The following is a 20,789-nucleotide window of genomic DNA, read 5'->3' on the forward strand; positions in this document are numbered from 1 at the left end:
CCAAACCCGGGCACCCGCCTCCAAACCCGGGCACCCCCCTCCAAACCCGAGCATCCCCCTCCAAATCCGGGCACCGCCCCCAAACCTGGGAACCCCCCTCCAAACCCAGGCATCCCCCCAAACCTGGGAGCCTCGCTCCAAACCCGGGCACCCCCTCCAAACCCGGGCACCCCCCTCCAAACCCGGGCACCCCCCTCCAAACCCGAGCATCCCCCTCCAAATCCGGGCACCGCCCCCAAACCTGGGAACCCCCCTCCAAACCCGGGCACCCCCCTCCAAACCCAGGCATCCCCCCAAACCTGGGCGCCTCGCTCCAAACCCTGGCACCCCCCCCAAACCCGGGCATCCCCGGCGGGCTCGGCCGCGGGGGCGGGGCCTCGGCGGGGTGGGCGGGGCCTAGGCGACAAGCCCCGCCCCGGGCTCAAGAGGGGCGGCGCTGCTCGCCGGGGTCCCGCATCCCCGCCGTGCGGTGCGGCTGGGATCGGCTCGTCTGGGCTCGGCTCGGCTCCCCGGGATGGAGCTCGGCGCGGCGCGGCTGCTGGCAGTCCTGCTGTGCCTGGGTCCCGGTAAGGCCCCCCGGGGAGCAACGGGACCCCCCGGGTCCGGGGAGGGTCGGGTGCCGGGCACGGCGCGGTGCGGGTTTGCCTCGGGGTTGTCGGGGCTGGTAGAGCGGGTGGGACCGGGCTCCCGGCGCTGCGGGCTTGCTCTGCTCTCCTGCCCTGTGCTCTCCAGTCCTCTGCTCTCCAGTCCTCTTCCCTCCAGTTCTTTCCAGTCCTCTCTTCTCCAGTTCTCTCCAGTTCTCTCCCGTCCAGTCCTGTCCCGTCCAGTCCTGTCCTCTCCAGTCCTTCCCTCTCCAGTCCTCTCCTCTCCAGTTCTCTCTTCTCCAGTTCTCTCTTCTCCAGTCCTCTCCTCTCCAGTCCTCTCCTCTCCAGTTCTCTCCCGTCCAGTTCTCTCCCGTCCAGTTCTCTCTTCTCCAGTCCTCTCCTCTCCAGTCCTCTCCTCTCCAGTTCTCTCTTCTCCAGTTCTCTCCAGTCCTCTCCTCTGCAGTTTTCTCCAGTCCTCCCTTCTCCAGTCCTCCCTTCTCCAGTCCTCTCCAGTCCTCTCCTCTCCAGTCCTCTCCTCTCCAGTCCTCTCTTCTCCAGTTCTCTCCAGTCCTCTCCTCTCCAGTTCTCTCCAGTCCTCCCTTCTCCAGTCCTCCCTTCTCCAGTCCTCCCTTCTCCAGTCCTGTCCTCTCCAGTTCTCTCCAGTCCTCTCTTCTCCAGTCCTCTCTTCTCCAGTCCTCTCTTCTCCAGTCCTTCCCTCTCCAATTGTCTCCAGTTCTCTCCTCTCCTGTCCTCTCGCCCTCTCCTGTCTGTCTGGCCGGTGTTGGCCCATCGGACGGGGCTTGCCCGCCATGGTGTAGCGTCCTGCTCGCTTGGCTCCAGCATCAGCCGTCATTTCCGAGAGCAAAATGTCCCCGGAGCCAAATGTGGGAAACCCATCACCGGCAAAGAGCCTGCTCGGGCTGCCAGTGATTAAAGCGTGGGGAAATACTAGGGAAACAGGGAAGGTCCCGCTCTGGCCGTGCTTGCTTGTTGCCCGTCGTAGCTGGCTGACCTGTCCTGGCTGGGGTGGCTGGCTCGCCCCGGCGAGGTGGGATTCCTGACGGCGATGGGAGCAGCCGGAGCGGGCGGAAAATCTCTCCCCGTGGTCCTCGCAAACATGGTGCAAGCTGGGCTTGTTGCCTGAGAGCGAGCACTGGCACCCAGGTCGCAGCCCTCGCCAGCGCGGGTGGCTCGGGGTGGTCGTGATGCAAGCCCTTGCGTGAATAAACTCTGGGAGAAATAGATTTCTGCCTAACTGCTGAGGAGGAAAGATCTAACCTTAGAAAGTCGTGGGAGAAAATAAATTCATGGGATCTTGAATTGGTGACAAACCGTAAAATAGTTTCTTCATGTAATTCATTGATTAGCAGTCTCGGAGAACCTAAGTATATTCAGTTTATTATAAGAAAAGTTGGTAATCCCTTTCCCCGGGGAGTGAGATCATCAGATGAAGGTTCAGTTCGTTTCAATGTCCCACATCCTCTCGTTAGACCTTGAAGTTGGCAACGCAAGGAAACAGGAACTCCACCCTGGCTGGCTGAATTGTAGTGCTCCGCAGCTAGCTCCTGACCATCTGCCTTGGCTTCCTGTTATGACAGAGTTTTTGAACTTTCTGGGATGTGTGAAAAGTCATTATTTACCCTTCACTGTTGAGTAGGTGATGTGAAAGTGTCCGCTTAAAACATGCCGCGTATTCTTGTGTATGAGGTTTTTCTGCTTGGGTAGCATTTACTTTGCTTATCGCGTTGATTTGAGGGGTTTTTAACATGTTTTTTCAGGTTTATTTATTTCTCTGGATCAGCCAACCCTTAGCATCCAAAAAGATGTCCTCACGATAACTGCAAACGACACTCTAAATATTACGTGCAGGTAAGGGCAGATCTGGTCCACGTGATGTTGGTGGGGCTAATTTACGTCCTGAGTTTTCGTACAGAGTCGCAGGGGATTCGGTCTCTCTCCCGCCATCGCTCCCGTTTCTCCCCGCTGCCTTTGTGCCCCGCAGCTCGCTTTGCCCTGGCAGGCTGTAGGAACGGTGCGGGAAGGTTGCAGGAGGGAGAGGTGGGAAGCGCGGGGTGGCCTGGGGGAGGAAGCATCAGCCGGGTCCTCGTGGAACCCGCTGGTGAGCCGTGCTCTGGACGCTCCCTTTCGGGTACCACGTCCCTTAGATTCAGCACAACGTGAATCTCAAGTAGCTTCCTAAGAGGTATTAACGGTAGGTAGATTGATGTGAGTTTATCCTACGTGGCTTGATGCTCCACGTGACGGGATGAAGCCTGTTCTTCTCCATAGCTGTAGAGACTATCATGGCTGGGGTTCCCCACCTTGGCACCAGTACCGGCGCTCGTCGCATGCTCACGCTCCTCTAACATTTGCTTTCCCAGCGGTCAGAGACCACTGGAGTGGTCCTGGCCAAGCAACCAGAGCAGTGCAGAGAAGCGTATCTCGGTGACGGACTGCAGCGATGGCCCCTACTGCAAGACGCTGACTCTCCTCAAGGTCATCGGCAACGACACAGGGGACTACAGGTGCCTTTACAGGGACAACCAGGCAGCTACAACCATTTACATCTATGTTCAAGGTAAGGGCTTGCATGGTTCTTCGGCGACTCTTCCCTGAAGCATCAAGAGAAAAAAGGGATATCAAGTATCCCAAAACAGGTTTGACCTAAAACTTACCAATCCTAGAATTTCTGATCCTGTGAAATGGTTATTTTTCCTGTTTTTGTGTTGAGTAATTACGTGACAGCGCACTAGCTGCCATCAAGAGAAGAGCCTTTGGAATTTCATACGAGGGAGGGTTACGGAGATTGTATATTTGTTAAAAAAAACAGATCCAATCCCTTTCATGATTTGTACTCTCTGATACCATTAAAAATAAAAAAACAACCCCAAAACATAAACTTCCATGCATTCGCTGCCTGTGATGGTAGAGTCCACTTCTGCAAGAGGTTTCAAACTGGGGCTGTCGGGCACGGCAGCTGAGCATCGCCGGCACCGCAAAGCGCCCAGGTACGCGCTGGGCTTAGGTACGCGCGTTCCTTGAGGCATTGCCTCCTCGCACCGGTGGCTTCGCGCTCGTTTTCTGGTGCGCCCCGTTCCCTTTGTGTTGTTAGCTTCTAGTGACCATTTTGAAAAAACGAGATGTCATTATGTACCTGGGTTAGCTTGTTTTGTAAGATCATGAACTTACTATATTTTTTTTTTTGCTCTGACTTTGGAAAGGACGCTGCCATTGGGGAGCCGATGTAGCATGTCACTACTTTTAACTGATATTTCCTGCAGTGCTTAAGCAAGGCAAGTCATGCTAGGGTAAATCAGAATTTTGTCAGCAGAAAGGCTGCGGCGGCAGGAAGCTGCTCTCCCAAGTGCACCCGTTTTGAGAATGATAACTTTGTGAAGCTAGGGAGGGGACCTGTCAAAATATGTCTCCCCCTACTTAGTCTCATCATTTAAGAACAAAACTTATTTGAGAAGACATAGGTAGGGAAGGAACCAAATTGGAAAAGTTTCCTCCGTGATCCCAGGGAGGTTGTGGAGTCTCCTTCTCTGGAGATATTCCAGCCCCGCCTGGACGCGGTGCTGTGCAGCCTGCTCTGGGTGACCCTGCTTGGGCAGGGGGGTTGGACTGGGTGACCCACAGAGGTCCCTGCCAACCCCGACCATTCTGTGATTCTGTGATCACGTGACGAATAATATCCATTTACCAGCTGAATATTCTTTTAGATTACAGATCTCCGTTTGTGACTTCAGTCAGCGATCAGCTTGGCATCGTGTACATCACCAAGAACAAAACCGTGGTGGTGCCGTGCCTTGGAACCGTATCAAATCTCAACGTATCTCTGCACGCGGTAAGGAATAAAACCCCTGATTATTATAAGAGTTAGTCGAAATCACAGTGAAACAAATACATCGCATATATAAATATATATATATATATATAAATGCATTAGTTAAAAACTTCTGCCCATCCTTGGGAATTTTACAGCCCATGATGGGAAGGTGAGTGCAGTAGCTGTACTCGCCCGTGATCCCGCGCTCTCAGATTGCCCGCGGAAGGGAGATTGCCTGACCTAGGATGTTAAAACTGGGACCCCGCAGCTATGGAAAATGGTGGACTGGAAAGTTCAGAGTTGTCTGATTTTTTTGAAACCTGACTGTGTATTTTATCAATATTTCAAACAGAAATACCCGGAAAAGATATTTGTTCCTGATGGCAAATCGATTTCGTGGGATAACAAGAAAGGCTTCACTATACCCAGTCATTTAATCAACTACGCGGGCATGGTCTTCTGCGAAGCTAAAATAGACGACGAGAGCTACCAGTCTGTGATATACATAGTCGCAGTTGTAGGTAAGCCAAAGGGTTTTGTTTTTTTGCTCTATAGCCAATGTTATTTTCCTTGCTACAACATACTGAACCAATTACATTTGGTTGGACTCTGGGTTATTCAATACTGACAGTGCAGCTAATGCAAAATGGATGTTGTGATATCTATTACTTTTCTTTTAAATGCAACGTATTGTATTCTTGCTGGTTGATCGTTGGGATAAGTGCTTCTATTTTTAGTATTACAGAGATGCCAGGGATTTTTCTTTTTTTCCCTGACAATGCAAGCCTTTTTCCGAAAATCACTGGGTTCTGTCCTTTGTTCACTTACCCAGGGCCCAAGTCGTAGCTGAGGGGAACTAGAGGCAGGCATCGCTCGGCAGCAGACGGGAGGGAATTGCTCTGAGGGGGTACCAAGGGAAAGGGGGAGCTGAAGGTCACGCTGGGAGCTACGTCGCCTCCTCTCCTTCAGACCTATGTCCCAACTCTGACGAGGGTTTATGCTCTCCTGGCGTTATTTTGTCAGTTGTTCAGCGAAACCCAGAAGTAACATGATGATTCTGTGGAGGCTCAAGCCTGAGCTGAAGCTGCAGCTATTTCCCTTTTGGCTCTGAGGATGCAACAGCCTCTTCAAGCAGCTGGTTGGCACCAAGGGGGTCTCGCCTTGCTTGGCAGGAAGGCGTAGCAGCCCTCCACCCTTTACTCTTTGCAGCAGGCTCTTGGTTCTCCACCAAATTCATCAGTCTCCGCTCTGATTTGGAGCAGATTCAGAATTTATGCAGAATTTCTGCATTCAGCATATTCTGCTTTGGAATATTTAAAATATTTTCTTGCACAAAGTAAACTTTGGATAATTTTACCAACGCCAGACTGTCATTCTAAATAAAGTCCCCACTTATTGCTAGGGGTGGGGATGTGTCTCCATGATTTGTGTGTACCTTTTCCTTCCTCTAGGATACCGAATTTATGACCTGACGATGAACCCGCACTACCAAGTAGAGCTGGCAGTAGGAGAAAAACTTGTACTCAATTGCACCGTAAGAACGGAGCTGAATGTAGGGATTGATTTTAAATGGGACTACCCTTCCATCAAGGTAAAGCTGTAATAACTTAAAGGTGCCAGTATCACAATGAAATTTGATTTGGTTCCAATGTCACTGCCCCCCTTTATCATATTGACGAAGCAGATGATAATACACAAAGAAATTGCTAGTAGGTACGGATGTGCAGAGTGTGACAGGAGGAGCACCGATAAAATTCCCAAACACCTCTGTCTTCTATCTGTTACAGGAAAAACGTGCGACCATCAGGGATTTAAAAACCACTGCAGGAGAAGTAAAGAAGTTTGTGAGCACCCTGACCATCGACAGCGTGTCCTTAAGTGACAAAGGTCGATATACTTGCGCAGCATCCAGTGGCCGGATGAACATGAAAAACAGCAGTTACTTCATTATCCATGGTATGGCATCTTCTGCTTCGGTTTTGTTGGTTGCTTGAGATTTGGGATTAATTACTGGGATGCATTGTCAAATCCAATGACAGAAATGAACCAAACTGCAGCTGCAGTATTTCTCTTGCACCAACCATAGGATTATTTTTACACCACAAGCTTAGCTAGTGACAAGATTTTAAAGGGTGCTGTATCTTACTGGAAGCTGTAGAATCCTGTAGGAAAATGAGCAGTGAAATAGACTGAGGTGAGCCTCTGGTCCTCTTCTGTGTTGACCACAGCATTGGAACAGGCTGCCCAGAGAAGTGATTGAGTCCTCATCCCTGGAGGTGCTCAAAAAATGTATAGATATTTCAGGACGTGGTTTAGCAGGCATGGTGGTGTTGGGTTGATGGTTGGACTTGATGATCTGCGAGGTTTTCCCCAACCTTAATGCTTCCATGATTCTATGAGCTCCTTGAAGTCCTGTCAATCTGAATTTGTGTAGATGCCTTTGGAGAAGGGCTGCCTGTTGTCCCTCGAGGTGAACTTACGCTAGATTCTAGTGGCTCTGTGAGACAAGAGTCTGGGTCAGCATGAATGAAGCTAGGAGAATAAAAATTCCAGCTTTTCCATTATGAACAGATGAATCAAATGGAGTTTCGGTCATACGGAAATGATGCAAAGGAAACAACTTTAGCTGAGTGCATGGATAAGTACGGGGCCACATCCTACAGCCTTTTCTCAAGCCGCTGTTGGGCACAGCCCCAGCGGCTCCATTGGCTTACCACTAGAAAAAAATCGCTGGCATGAGAACAGCCCATTTTTAGTCCCTGAGGCAGACAAGGTGTTGTATTTTGAAGGAGGCTGGTTTGCCTGAAATATGATTTCAGGGGCCAGAATATTAATGGCTTTTTTTTAAAAAAAACATTAAGACTTATGATGTGGCACAGTGATTAAAGATAGACTCAATTTTCTACTGGGTTCTTTCTCTTCAGAAGCCAAAATAAGATAGTGAGTGTGCCAGATATTAAGTCCATACCACCCTAAATCTTAGTCAAAAGGCTAATCACTGTCTTAGTCTGAATGCAAGTTTATAACTCATAACAAGTAAAGTAAATCATTTTAAAGTATTCTCTGGCTGCAATGGTTCAAATACATACTTGGGAAGAGACTGAAAGTATCTAACTTTGTCACGTTGTAGTTTTGAATGCTATTTTTTCCTGGAATGTGCAGATTGAGCCAGTTTTATGATATGTATTTATATATATGTGTGTGTGTATATATATGTATATACACACACACAGATCTGACACTAGGTCTGACAGCTGGCACACCATCCTGAGAGCTGGGTCTCGTCTCTGATTTCAACAGCTCCTCGGTGGGGGAACTGGCCTGTTCCTCTATGCAAGGGGCTGGATTTTCATGGTGGGTCCATCTCTCCAGAGTCCAGTTTGGAGCCAACTGTGCTTTACCAGTGACGTCCTGTCACTGGCCTCTATTTGTCATCTGCTGTTAAGTGCTAACCCAAATGGAGACCACTTACACTTTGGTCCACTTGGAAAGACCATTTAGGTTGCTGTTTTTTGGTTTTTTTTTTTCAGAAAGTCCTTTTATTCATCTGGAGAGAATGGAGAATATGGTTGAGACGAGGCTAGGTGATACAGTCAGAATTCCTGTAAAGTTTAAAGGATACCCTCCGCCAGAGGTGAAATGGTAAGAGCCAGGACACAACGTGTTTGAGAAACGGAGCTATTCTTACTCAAGGAGAACCTCTAAAGTATTCAGAGCACTCTGTATTGCCTTCAGGTATAAAAACGGAAAAGCCATCAATGCAAATCATACGGTTAAACTTGGCTACACGTTAGTGATCACTGAAGCGGCTGAAAAGGACGCTGGGAATTACACCGTTGTCCTTACGAACCCTACCAACAAGATGCAGAAGAGACACACGTTTACCCTGCTTGTGAACGGTAAGTGGTGTACCAAAGGGGTACCTTTCTTTCGTGTGTGGATGTGGTCTTTTACCATTCTTAGGATTAAATTAATCCCACAGCTATGAAGATCGGGGGTGGAGACCAGGAGGAGAGTGCTTGAACCTCAGCCCAGCAAGGGCAGAGGTGGCCCATCTCTCTTGGTTCCAGGACGTGCTGCTCAAGAGGCTGCACGCTCCCGGTCTTGTTGTTATGATGATGTTGTGTGTGAGTTTTTTTGTTTTCTGTATATTATTTCTTTGCCTCTGTGTCCTGCTCTTTTCCTGCCCTCCTTGCTGGCTGTACTTCCAGGGTCCTCCCCCACCCCGCTCCATCCTGGCCCTGTCCCACCTCGCTCATCCTTCCTGCCCCACGCTGGCTGTCCCTCCTCTTCTGCCCTGCCCTGTGCAACCCTCCTCTTCCTCCTACTCCTCCTCTCTGCTCCCCAGGAAACAGCCTAGCCCCCACGCTTTGAAGACCACAGGTCCTGGAAAGGGCAGTAAGGCTACACACGGTGGGATCAGAGCTGGGGAATAATATGCATTTAATGGTTGGGCATGGTGCTGGGAGTCCAAGAGCTGTGTTTTAAACCGGGGGGTAGTGAACGGGTATTTTATAGGAGATCCTAAGCATTGCATCGTGAGGGCCTGATCCTCAAGGTTCACCTCTTCCCAACATGTCCTTGGGCATGCTCTGTGTTGCACTCGGACACGGTGCCTGGCATGAATTGGTCGCCGTGGGTCTTGCGTGTGGATGCGGAACCATTGGCAGGAGGTGTCACTTGCTGCTCTCCCCTCCAGTCCCCCCCCAGATCGGCGAGAACGCACTGCTGGCCCCCGTTGACTCCTACAAGTATGGCTCGACGCAGGCGCTCACCTGCACCGTCTACGCCGTCCCGCCGCCCGCCGCCATCCTCTGGCACTGGCAGCTGGAGGAGGAGTGCACGTTCAGCCCCCAGTGAGTCCCAAACCCATGCCATCTTCTACACATTTCATAGCTCTTGAGTTTGGGTTGGGTTGAGTTGGGTTGGGTTGGGTTGGGTTGGGTTGGGTGCATCCCTTGTCCAGGCTCGTTACTGAGCACAAACCCAATGGCCAATGAAGAAAAGATTGTTGTGCTCAATAGGCAGATTGTTGCAGGTAGGATCTGCCAAGGTCATGGTTCTGGGCAGAGGCAAGGGCTGCCCACAGCGAGGAGCCGGCAGCCCCTGCGTGTTGCCACGGTGCCTTCATGGAGGGCATCTTGGCCTCTTGGCTACCTGCGTGCCCTCTCCTCAGATCCCCCCGTAGGCTGCAGGCCCAAAGCTCCATCCTAAACAAAGGAATCTTGCTGGTTTTGCTAATTACGGGTCTCGGTGGTGGGTTTTTTTCCTTGCACTCAAGTGCTGAGTGTGACGGTGCTTTTTATCTGTGTGAAAGTGTATCTCGGAGGAAGTGCACTGATTGATGTTGGGGGATGATAGAGAGAGTGCCTGACTGAGATTCACGCAGCTTCCCTTATCTGGGCCTGCCATAAGCCCAGATTTCCTTTAAAAAAAAAAAAAAGCCAGAAAAAAAAAAAGCATTCTTCTTTCCTGTTGTTGTTTTTAAAATGATTTCCACTAGTTTCTTCCTTTGGTGCCTGGTTGCTTCCTACACAATGGCTACTGTCCTCAAGAAATTCTTGTGGGGAGTTCAGCGATTTCTATGTCTCTCTGTCTTCCTTTGAACTAAATTAACTTGAATCATCCATTTATGAATGGAGGTTTGTTCCCAGAATAGCTGCTTCCCTGCAAGCATCCTGACTGAGCTGACACTGGCAGATTAATTAGGAAATTCACCTTTAGGCTTGGAGGTTCCTTATTTTACAGAGCACAAAGGTCTCGGAAGGTTATAGCGTGCGATTTATTAGAAATGTTTCCAGAAACGTACTCTTCCCTCCCAGATGCAGGCTGTGGCCAGTGGTGCGTCTGATCTATAGATAAATATATGCGTATTATAAAGAGAACACAAAACCTCTCTGTTGAAGGGTGAATATTCATCTTATCTAATGCATACGTTGAAGGGTGAATATTCATCTTATCTAATGCATATGTTGAAGGGTGAATATTTGTCTTATCTAATGCATATGTCTCTACTTATATCTCAGGAAAGTTCGCTCAGGAGCCAATCCGTATGCGTGCAGGAAATGGAAAGTGATCTCGGAGAGAAAGGGTGGGAATCAGGTTGAAATTAAGCACCGCGTCGTTACTATTGCCGGGAAAACAAAGGTGAGCAAATTTTCTTTTCTGTTGGCTGGGGATGACTAACCCTGTTCAGCCGTCCACATATCTGGAAATACATCACTAGAGATGAGACTCTTTTCACCTAGCATTAAACTTGGGGATATACTAGCAGCTAGCCATGAAAGCTTCTGCTGAAGCCAATAGGCAGACGTGGACACTTTCAGGTCCTTTAGACACCGACCCAAAGTGAGTTTCCATTGAGGAACACAACTTATTTAGATTTCAGCGCTTAACCTTTTAGCAGTCTGAAGTTAGGTGAGTTAATCTTGCCAGTTAACTGCAACAGGGAGAAGCCGCAGTGACTGAAGAGCGGAAAAAGTTGTGGGTGTAAGTTTTATCAACACATATACCAAAGTCTGCCTGCTGTGGTCACAGTCAGACTGTGGTCCCACCATGCTGTGGTCACAGTCAGACTGTGGTCCCACCACGCTGTGGATTTGTGGTCACAGACTGTGATCCCACCACGCTGTGGATTTGTGGTCACAGACTGTGGTCCCACCACGCTGTGGATTTGAGCTTTGGAGGGTTTTCTGGTCATGCAGATACCTGAAGAACACTTTGCTGAGCTGTTGGGTGGTCAGGCTCATGTAGATACTTTAGCAGTGACGTTGGTTATTTGTATATCTATGTGTATGTAATCAAGACAGCAGGATGAAATTGCTCGATCGTTCCTTTGTAGACTGTGAGCACCCTTGTGATTCAAGCAGCGAATGTATCTGCTTTGTATAGATGTATGGCTACGAACAGAGCTGGGTCAAGCGAGAGAGTCATCTCCTTTCATGTCACCAGTAAGTATACCCTATCGAGGACAGCCATGTTAAATTAATGTTATTTCGTCTGTTTTGCTAACAATAGACGCCTCAACACCATCATCTGATGCCTGTCCTTTATAAAATCGTTTAATCCTTTAGTGTTTTAGGTTTACCTAAAGTTTTCCTAAGGCAGCTGTTAAAATCGCCGTCTAACATCACAGAATCACCAAACGGTCAGGGTTGGAAGAGACCTCTGTGGGTCACCCAGTCCAACCCCCTGTCAAAGCAGGGTCACCCAGAGCAGGCTGCACAGGACCACGTCCAGGCGGGTCTTGAATATCTCCAGAGAAGGAGACTCCACAGCCTCCCTGGGCAGCCTGTTCCAGTGCTCCGTCACCCTCAGAGTGATGAAGTTCTTCCTCCTGTTCAGCTGGAACTTCCTCTGCTTCAGTATGTGCCCGTTGCCCCTTGTCCTGTCGCTGGGCACCACTGGAAAGAGTCTGGCCCTGTCCTCCTGACACCCACCCTGCAGATATTTATAGGCATTGATAAGGTCCCCTCTCAGCCTTCTCTCCTCCAGGCTGAACAAGCCCATCTCCCTCAGCCTCTCCTTGTAGAAGAGATGCTCCAGTCCCCTCACCATGCTCGTAGCCCTCCACTGGACTCTCTCCAGCAGCTCCTCATCTTTCTTGAACTGGGGAGCCCAGAACTGGACACACTACTCCAGATGGGGCCTCACCAGGGCAGAGCAGAGGGGGAGGAGAACCTCCCTCGACCTGCTGCCCACACTCCTCCTAATGCACCCCAGGATGCCATTGGCCTTGGCAGCCAGGGCGCGCTGCTGGCTCATGGTTAACCTGTTGTCCCCCAGGACACCCAGGTCCCTCTCCACAGAGCTGCTCTTCAGCAGGTCAGCCCCAGCCTGTACTGGTGCATGGGGTTGTTGCTCCCCAGGTGCAGGACCCTGCACTCGCCCTTGCTGAACTTCATCAGGTTCTTCTGTGCCCAGCTCTCCAGCCTGTCCAGGTCTCGCTGAATGGCAGCACAGCCTTCAGCCAAGCGATTAGTTCTGCTGGCATTGGTGGAGTGGCAGACCCCTGAAAATGATGCAAAATGGGCACTTGTTGTCCCGAGAGTGATTGCTGGTGGGCTTTGGCAGTCCCTGAAAAGACCTGCAGAGAAATTAATGTGGTGTCACAAAATGAGTAAAGATGTACTGTAATAGCATTTTTGAAACCAGTAGCAAAGAGCTTCTGTCTTCTGGAAAATCCATCCCCATATGCACATGGCTGAAGTGGTATTTTAATCCAGATCTAGAAGTGAACCAGAAGATAATGCTTAAAATCACTTAGGTTGCTGTTAGTTTCTACAGGAAGGGGAACTATATTCATTACACGGGCCTGCCTTTGATCCATTTTGAATGTATTCCTTTTAATGAGATTGTACTCTTTAGATGATTAACTGATTGATTGATTTTTTCAGTCTTTTTTTTCCTTATTTAAAACCAGATAAGATGAGGATAAGGCTCTATTTTTAAAATGGCTTTTCCAAGTTAATTTTGGCAACAAAATACACAACCTAATAGGAATTTCGTCTATTTTTTCAACTCGTAGGGGGTCTTGAAATTAATCTCCAGCCTCGCAATCAGCTCACAGAGAAGGATAACATGTCCTTGCAATGCACAGCAGACAAATTCACCTTTGAGAAGCTAGCGTGGTACAAACTCAGCGCTCACGCCTCGCAGGCTCCCTTTGGAGGGCTGCCCATGCCCGTCTGCAAGAACCTCAATGCTCTCCAGAAGCTGAACGCGACGGTTTCAAATATGAATGGTGAAAACGTCACCTTGGAGCTCATCCTTCGTAACATCTCCCTCCAGGATGGAGGGGACTATGTGTGCATCGCTCAGGACAAAAAGGCTAAAACCCAGCACTGCCTGGTGAAGCACCTCACCGTCCAAGGTATGGATCTTTTACCGTGAACCAAAATGGGTGGTTGTGTGTGAAAATAATTGCAATAGTGTCAGGTTTTGGTATCTTCAGGCCTTACATCTGTTGGCTGAGTGGTGCACACAGTTTGTTAAATAGATTTAGAGAATTTGTTGTCAAATGCGAGTCTGGGGCTTGTCCGGACAGCAGGGACTTACTACTTCATCAGAACCAGTGAGGAAACACTGACCGAGCCACTGTGCTGTGCACGGTGATGAGTTTGACTTTTGCACAAACAACGGCACGTGTGTGGCTGAACAACTTCTCAATTTTACTTTTCAAAGCATGTTTTTCCCTCCACCTGTAGATGCACATGTGTATTCACAGCATTAACACATAGCTTTGTGTCACTGACTCTGGAGTTTGGAGTGGTGCCTATAATTTAAAACTGTCGTGAAGTGGTGCTGGTATTCAGGTGCAAGCAATGCAAGCTGATAATCAATCAGCTTTTCACACCGATAGTGATGACTTTTCTTTGGGACCTGGATGTCTGGGCTGATTAGGCAGATTCAGGAAAATACCTACGCACATTCACGGGCTGTCCTGAGTGGATGTTTGATGGAGCAGCAGTATCAGACAAATGTGAGGGAAGCAATTTCTCACCTATTCCCTCTTCCCTCAGCAGCCTGAGCAATTACAATTACAGGTTAAACCATCTAGAGCAGGTTACATCAATACCGTTATAATTTTCTTGGCTATTAGGTTTTTTCTCATGTCATGTGGAGGTTTAATTATGATCTTAACATCAACACTGTGGCTGTTGGCGTTATAAAAGGGTTTGAGACTTTATTACTGGGCCAAGCGTGTAGAGTGTCATCAAGTGCTGTTACTGCAAAAATGGATGTTTTCTTCAATGGTCAGTAATTTTGCCATATTGTCAAACCAACAGAGCCCATGGCACCCACACTCATACGAAATCTGGAAAATCAAACGACAAACGTTGGTGAAACCATAGAAGTGTCATGCACGGCGGACGGCATTCCTCCTCCAAACATCATGTGGTTTAAAAATAACGAAACCCTGATTGAAGATTCAGGTGAGGATTGCTCCTTTGCTATGAATTTGCTGTCACCTAAGGGCTTTCTTTCATGGGACTCGCGGCTGATTGTCACCATGGAAAGTTTCATTGTGAATTTGTAACACAAAAAGTGGCATAAAAATATCAGAACTGAGAATCATGATTTTTTTCCAGGTATTGTTTTGAAAGATGGAAACAAAACACTAACCATACGTCGAGTGAGGAAAGAAGATGGAGGTCTGTACACCTGCCTTGCCTGCAACATCCTTGGATGCAGGAAAGTGGTGGCTTTTTTCTCAGTGGAAGGTTAGTGTTAGCTGCTTTCCAGATTGTGCAAGAAATCTTTATAATTACTAAAAGGAAAATCTACTGGTTAACCTGATCGGAGATCTGAAAATACACCGTGAGGTTGGTGACCATTCCTATCAAGCTCAAATTGGGTGCTGTCGTAGCCATCATAATCCCAGCTGTTGAGGCTGATGCTTGCTTCTTCACAATGTTGTTTAGCGCTTTTCAGCAAAAGCTGAATTTATCTTACTTGTGGTGAGAAAGAAAACTCTGCCAGTCTATCTTGCCTGCGAACCTGTACAACAGAGCCTACCTAAACCTGCGGGTATCCTGGGGTATCTCTGTTGTCTTGGTAACATAATTGTCATACCGTGTTTTTTAACAGTGGTAACTTTTTAAATGATGGCATTGCTGTCACAGCATCTGAGGAAAACAGAGTGAAGACTTGGTGCAGTCTCTTGTGATTGCCATCCCATTCCAGTGATAGGAACAGTAGCAATTTTGGGTTAGGGGACTCCAAGCTCTGAAAGCAGCGTTTGTGAGACCCATCTCTCACTTGTTCCAGTCCTATTGCGGCACACTGAAATGCAATTTGTAATAATAAACAACAAATCCTAACAAGAGGTTAGTCTGCAGTCTGAGTAGCTGGAACCATGATGGACTTTCCACCAAGAGTTGCAATGAGAAGTCTGGAATTAAAACATCCTTGCCCTCAATATTTCTACATTTGCAAAGTTTGGCCACTGAATCCTTCACAAACCTCGGTCTTACAAGTCAGGGTGATTGTCCAATCCGTTCCGTTAAGGTAATTAAAGCAGCATCCTGTTACTCTTATAGGTCCCATTAGGATATGAAGATGTTGGGCAATACGTTTACATGGGGTGGAAATGATCTGCAGCTGACATCAATGCAGATTTCAGCTGATGTGGTAAATAGGGCTGGGGCATGCCTGTAAAAGTTGGATATCTGTGTAGGACATACTGTTTCGCTCCAAGAAATTTATAGTGCAGGTCCTTGGGGCCGTGCAACGGAGTGGGCTACTGTGTAGGAAAATCTGCGTGGTCGAAGGGTGAAATACAGGAGCATGATGTGGAGCTGAAGAGGAGAGCTGCTCCTGGGCATTAATAGGTGTTCAGGTGGTATCTGCTGGAGACTGTTTTACTGGAAAAGGGATGTTGTAAAGAAGATCTTATTTTTATGTGTTCTTGCAGAACTGTGTTTTTTCGTGTCACAGTTAAAGCACGTAAAGAGACAAGAGAGAGGTTGTTCTCTGGGTCGTTCTCACAGAACTTTATCTATTGTATGACAGGGTTTTTTTTGGTTTATGGAGAAAGAGTCATTCATTTTGAGTATTGTAAAACAATTATTTCTTTTTAAAATGTGGAATTTTACTTTTTTGTATTTGCCAGATGTCCAGATACTGTCCTTGGAACAAAGCTGATGCTAAGAAATTGGGTGGTGTGTAAAATAGCACGAAACTTAAGCACAATATTCCAACATAAAACCCCAAGTTTTTTTGTTTGTTTTGCTTTCGTTTCCTTGACCCATGTTGCACTTTTAAAATGAACCTTCAGAACAAGGAACTCCATTCTCTACTTTAATGAATGAACAAACCCAATACGCTTCCAACTATCACTCAGATATTCATTTATTTCTTCCCAGGCGCTGAAGAGAAAACAAATCTGGAGCTCATTATCCTCGTTGGCACTGCGGTGATTGCCATGTTCTTCTGGTTGCTTCTCGTAATCATCCTCCGGACCGTTAAGCGGGTAATGAAAAAATGCTCGTACTGTCCTATCAGCGCTGGTCTTGCATGACAAATGAGAGCTGACTTGAGGCCTTTTGTGTTGTTGCTTTCCATTGTTCCTAAATCAACAGACGCATTTTTTCTCTCCATGCCGTAGCATTCTGGCTTGGAACCGGGGCGCGGAAATTTGTTTTTAATTGAGCAGGCCCTCGCACGAGAAAAAAAAGAAATGTTTCAGCTCGTTTTGCTTATTAAAAAACAAAAAAAAGTGCAAGTAATTAACGATGATCACACTCATGATGACATGGTGTAGGGAATTGGTAGCCTGTCTGGCATTTCTGGGAACTAGCGAAACAAAGTGAGAAAATGGCACTTTGCCTGCATGTCACCAGCAAAAAAATCTGTGCAACTACAACCAATGCCATTTTCCAGGCCAATGGAGGGGACATGAAGACTGGCTACTTGTCCATCATCATGGATCCCGATGAAGTCCCTATAGACGAGCACTGCGAACGGCTCCCGTATGATGCCAGCAAGTGGGAGTTCCCCAGAGACCGGCTGAAACTGGGTGCGTGTTCCCTGCACGAGCCCTTCCGTGATGCTGCAGCCAGCCTGGTGCCGGGGTGGGGGGTTCAGACCCTGCTCCTGACGCAGGACCCCCGGGTGGGCTCTGTGGTCCCGTGGGATATACTGCATCCTCTCCCCGTTGTCAGCCCTCTGCTGATTTCTGATGTATAAATCCAGTTTACATTTGCTGTTTGTTTGGCACCTTTTGCCCACTGTGCCAGGTGAATAAATCCGAGTCTGTTCATCTTCTCCCTTCAAGGTAAACCTCTGGGGCGTGGAGCTTTTGGCCAGGTCATAGAAGCAGACGCCTTCGGGATCGACAAAACGGCTACCTGCAAAACGGTGGCAGTCAAGATGCTTAAAGGTAAAAATGGTGACTAAAACTTCCCCTTGAATGCACAATATAGGGATAACTGCCGATCCTATAGCTGGTGGATGGAAAATAATCAAAATGATTTTACTGGTGGTGCATACAAGTTTAGCTGAGCGGTTGGTGTCATGCAGCAATGATTAGGGAAAGCACATGCCTTTACCTCATCGATAATTGGAGCAGTTATTATAAAAAATATTATAAATTAACAAACTGTGGTTTCTTAGCCATTGTTTTATAGATCTACTCAGGTTCATAATATTAATTTCCTCCTGCAAGCAATTTGTGCGTGTCTGTTTTTGCCTTATGCAGCCTGGTAGCTTTCTGCAACTCTCAGACAGTGGCTTAGGCACACTCCGAAATGAGTTATAGTCTGGAACAGCTTTCTCCTCACTTTAAATCATATTATAGGGCTTTGTATTCACCACAGCGAAGTTGAAAGCTGCAGTTCCCAGACACATTGTTCCTGAGGAGGACGTAGGTGGGGCAGCAAAATGGGGCTCCCGGTAGCCAGGGGCTGTACCCCACTGTCGTGTACTGGAGGAAGGGTTGGGAAAGCTGGGGGACTTCTGACGGTGCAGTGTGAGCAGTCACAAGCACAGGCAAGACCTGCAGCAGACTCGCTGCAGTGGGATGAGCTTGCAGCTTGATGATAAAAAATCAGAAAGCGCTGTCCCTCCGGCTTCCCAGTGCTCAGGCAGCATGCAGAGAGCTGCCTCCTCCGCCCCTCTCTCCTTACTTCTTCAGCTCTTTCCTCATCCCCTTCTATCCCTGCGGGATGAGGACACCAGCCACGTCTCCAGGCTTTTGATGAGGCTGTGGGGTCAGGCGTGTTTGGCCCTGGGCTGATCTCCCCCAGTCCATGGACCCGTTGGACCCTTACCCTGAACCCCAGCGATGGCTATGGGACAATGTTTCTAAGGCTGGGAGGGTCAAACAGCAAGAGTACAAACTGCTTGGAAGGTCTGTAGGAAAAAAAGGTGTTTGCTAATCATCTGGATTGTTTATGTCTCAGTTCTGACGTGCTGCCCTTGGCAAACTTTGGAAGATGTTTAAAGGCAGAGGAGAACCAACCCACTCATGTATATGCCTGGCTTTCCTCACTGCCCTGCAGCATAACTGACCCAGGCTACCGAAGAACAAGACTTCTCACTAGATGGGCTGGAAAAATTACGGAGCACAGAGGAGGGGAAAGCCTTTCCGTGCGTGCGCTCCTGATCTGTGTTGTTTTACCTCTGCAGAGGGTGCAACCCATAGTGAGCACAGGGCGCTTATGTCCGAGCTGAAGATCCTCATTCATATTGGCCATCATCTCAACGTTGTCAACTTACTTGGAGCCTGCACGAAGCCAGGAGGTGAGTAGCTTCTCAGTGGGTGGAAAGGTGCTAATGAAAACCCTGTTTCTGCCATTTCTGCTGCACAGAAAATTAAGTGTCAAAATTAAGGTCTGGAAGACATTGTTTTCTTCTTTAAAAAAGAAATTCTGATCGGTGTGGGTAGGTCCAGAGGTGGAATAAAGACGCAGAAGCCCCAAGTTCTACGTTCAGCTCCATTCCTTAGCTGTCCTACCATTGCTTTTCCACACCTCAGATCCACTCTTCCAGCGGACACCCTGTCTGTATCGGACTTTGAGTCCAAGTCTAGCACCAGATTTAACAAGTTGGTCTTATCCTTGTCACTGGCTACAGTGCAGCTGCGAGCTGTGACTTCCCTCCCTGGCTTTGCATGGGCTGTGGGTGCCTCTGCGTGTGTGTAGGAGGGGAGAGTGCAGTTTGGAGTCCAGCTCTGCGTGGATGAACCTATTTTAATTTATAATTGGGGACAGATGTTTCATTTAAGAAATCCAGCACTCCATGCTAATTTGGAAGAAATTCAGTGTAAAAGTAACTCAGTAATAATTTTTCAGGGAAGCTGACTTGTTGGCTTACTGTGGGATCAGAATTTAATTTGTAAAGTTCCATGACAGAAGTGCAGTAGTTGAAGGAAACATAATCCATAAATATTTCTTTCTTTGTTTATTCCATAATAAAATAGACACAGGCAGTATCTGGAACCTAGGATGGAAATTTATCATTGTAGCATATGCCTATATGAAGTAATTTGAGCATGAAATATCAGATTTGGACTGTATATTAAGAATCTGTGTCTGAATCTGAGATTCCTGTTCAAAGTTTTTAGGACTTCAACTGCCAACACAAAAATGCATGGATAACCATGTGTGTACTTTATTGGAGATGAGTGGTTAATTGCACTGCAGTTCATTCCAATACCTGTGCCGCATCCTTACAATGTCAATTAGCATAGGCAGTTATCAGCATTTTAAGTATAAGCTCAGCACTATACATTTTCACATATGAAATTAGGCTTGTGGTGTTCAGAAGTATGTGCTTTCTCTTTCTTCCTTCCTTGTGCAGCAGAAAAGGAATAATTTCCCTGCTTTGATTAGGTTTATTTTTTTTATTACTGGTGTTTTTAAAAACCTCTGGGTAGTAGAATGTTTTTTGAAACGTGTGTATTTCTAGCCACAAATTGTGCTGTGAGATAAGGTAGGATATAAATGGCCGTTCTAAGGACTTGCTGTATGTGTCATACAGGCCCGCTCATGGTGATCGTGGAATATTGCAAGTATGGAAATCTGTCAGCTTACCTGCGGAGCAAGAGGAGTGAATTTGTTCCGTACAAGGTAAGGAGTCGAGGTTAACAGCAGAATGTTTGATTTGGTGGGTTTTTTCCACACACAATGTTTCTGTTTCTAGTGTCGACTATAGTGGCAATCCTTGGGGACGCTGAATATCTAGTTCTTCTCATGGGAATGAGAGATGGCAAAGACATCAGAGGTCATCTAGCCTTTCCCCTGGCCCCTGCAGTGTAGCTCTTTTGTTATTGTTAGCTCAAAATGTGCAAAGGAACTGGGCTTCCACTATTTCCCTTGGCAGATTATTCTACACTTGGCCGTATCTGCCAGGAAGTTTTTTTCTGGTTATCAGCCTGAATTTTTTCCTTTCTTAGCTAGGCTCCAGACCACCTTAAATAACTGCGCTCCCCGCTTAGTGTATATATCCATCAGATATCCTTAGGTATCTTCTGTCACGTGATTATCCTTTCTGCTGTCCCCTTGGCTCATTGCTGAACCAGGCTATACCTTTTTTTTTTGCCTTTAATTGTTTTGTGTAAGTGATGCATCTCATGAGTTTACATTCAGCTTTTCACCTCCCAAGTCCCATTGCAACAACCCTTCGTTGCACCCCGGTTTGAAAGGAGAGTGGGTTTGGCGATTGGCAAAAATTGGCGCTTTCAAACTCATTTCTGGTCTCCTCTGCGAGGGGGTCTGATTTCTGGGGAGGGTTGGGAGGATCCGTCCCCTCGAAGGGTCAGATTGCTGGATGAAGGGCATGGGTGCGGGTGCTCAACGCTGAGCATCACGCTTGGGACCCTGCCCTTTCTGCCCACAGCTGGGAAAGAGGGTTCTGGGTAGACCTGAGCTCCA

The 20,789-nt window shown here is 47.7% G+C and overlaps 1 protein-coding gene across 1 annotated transcript in view; it reads left to right on the forward strand.

Moving 5' to 3' along the window:
• The first annotated feature begins 455 nt into the window (after positions 1 to 455).
• KDR (kinase insert domain receptor) overlaps positions 456 to 20,789 on the forward strand; it is a 34,649-nt gene continuing 14,315 nt past the window's right edge. Inside the window, exons 1-20 of the mRNA XM_075421983.1 lie at positions 456 to 566; positions 2,363 to 2,453; positions 2,966 to 3,162; positions 4,307 to 4,431; positions 4,766 to 4,934; positions 5,865 to 6,004; positions 6,201 to 6,369; positions 7,944 to 8,055; positions 8,149 to 8,312; positions 9,113 to 9,269; positions 10,440 to 10,560; positions 11,255 to 11,363; positions 12,941 to 13,285; positions 14,202 to 14,348; positions 14,505 to 14,636; positions 16,281 to 16,387; positions 16,798 to 16,933; positions 17,192 to 17,296; positions 18,544 to 18,657; positions 19,897 to 19,985. Coding sequence (XP_075278098.1) covers positions 515 to 566; positions 2,363 to 2,453; positions 2,966 to 3,162; positions 4,307 to 4,431; positions 4,766 to 4,934; positions 5,865 to 6,004; positions 6,201 to 6,369; positions 7,944 to 8,055; positions 8,149 to 8,312; positions 9,113 to 9,269; positions 10,440 to 10,560; positions 11,255 to 11,363; positions 12,941 to 13,285; positions 14,202 to 14,348; positions 14,505 to 14,636; positions 16,281 to 16,387; positions 16,798 to 16,933; positions 17,192 to 17,296; positions 18,544 to 18,657; positions 19,897 to 19,985 — 2,781 coding nt within the window. The 5' untranslated portion in view covers positions 456 to 514. The remainder of the gene's footprint in view (positions 567 to 2,362; positions 2,454 to 2,965; positions 3,163 to 4,306; positions 4,432 to 4,765; positions 4,935 to 5,864; positions 6,005 to 6,200; positions 6,370 to 7,943; positions 8,056 to 8,148; positions 8,313 to 9,112; positions 9,270 to 10,439; positions 10,561 to 11,254; positions 11,364 to 12,940; positions 13,286 to 14,201; positions 14,349 to 14,504; positions 14,637 to 16,280; positions 16,388 to 16,797; positions 16,934 to 17,191; positions 17,297 to 18,543; positions 18,658 to 19,896; positions 19,986 to 20,789) is intronic.

Source organism: Opisthocomus hoazin, chromosome 5 (assembly GCF_030867145.1).
Source record: "Opisthocomus hoazin isolate bOpiHoa1 chromosome 5, bOpiHoa1.hap1, whole genome shotgun sequence".
Classification (NCBI taxonomy): Eukaryota; Metazoa; Chordata; class Aves; order Opisthocomiformes; family Opisthocomidae; genus Opisthocomus; species Opisthocomus hoazin.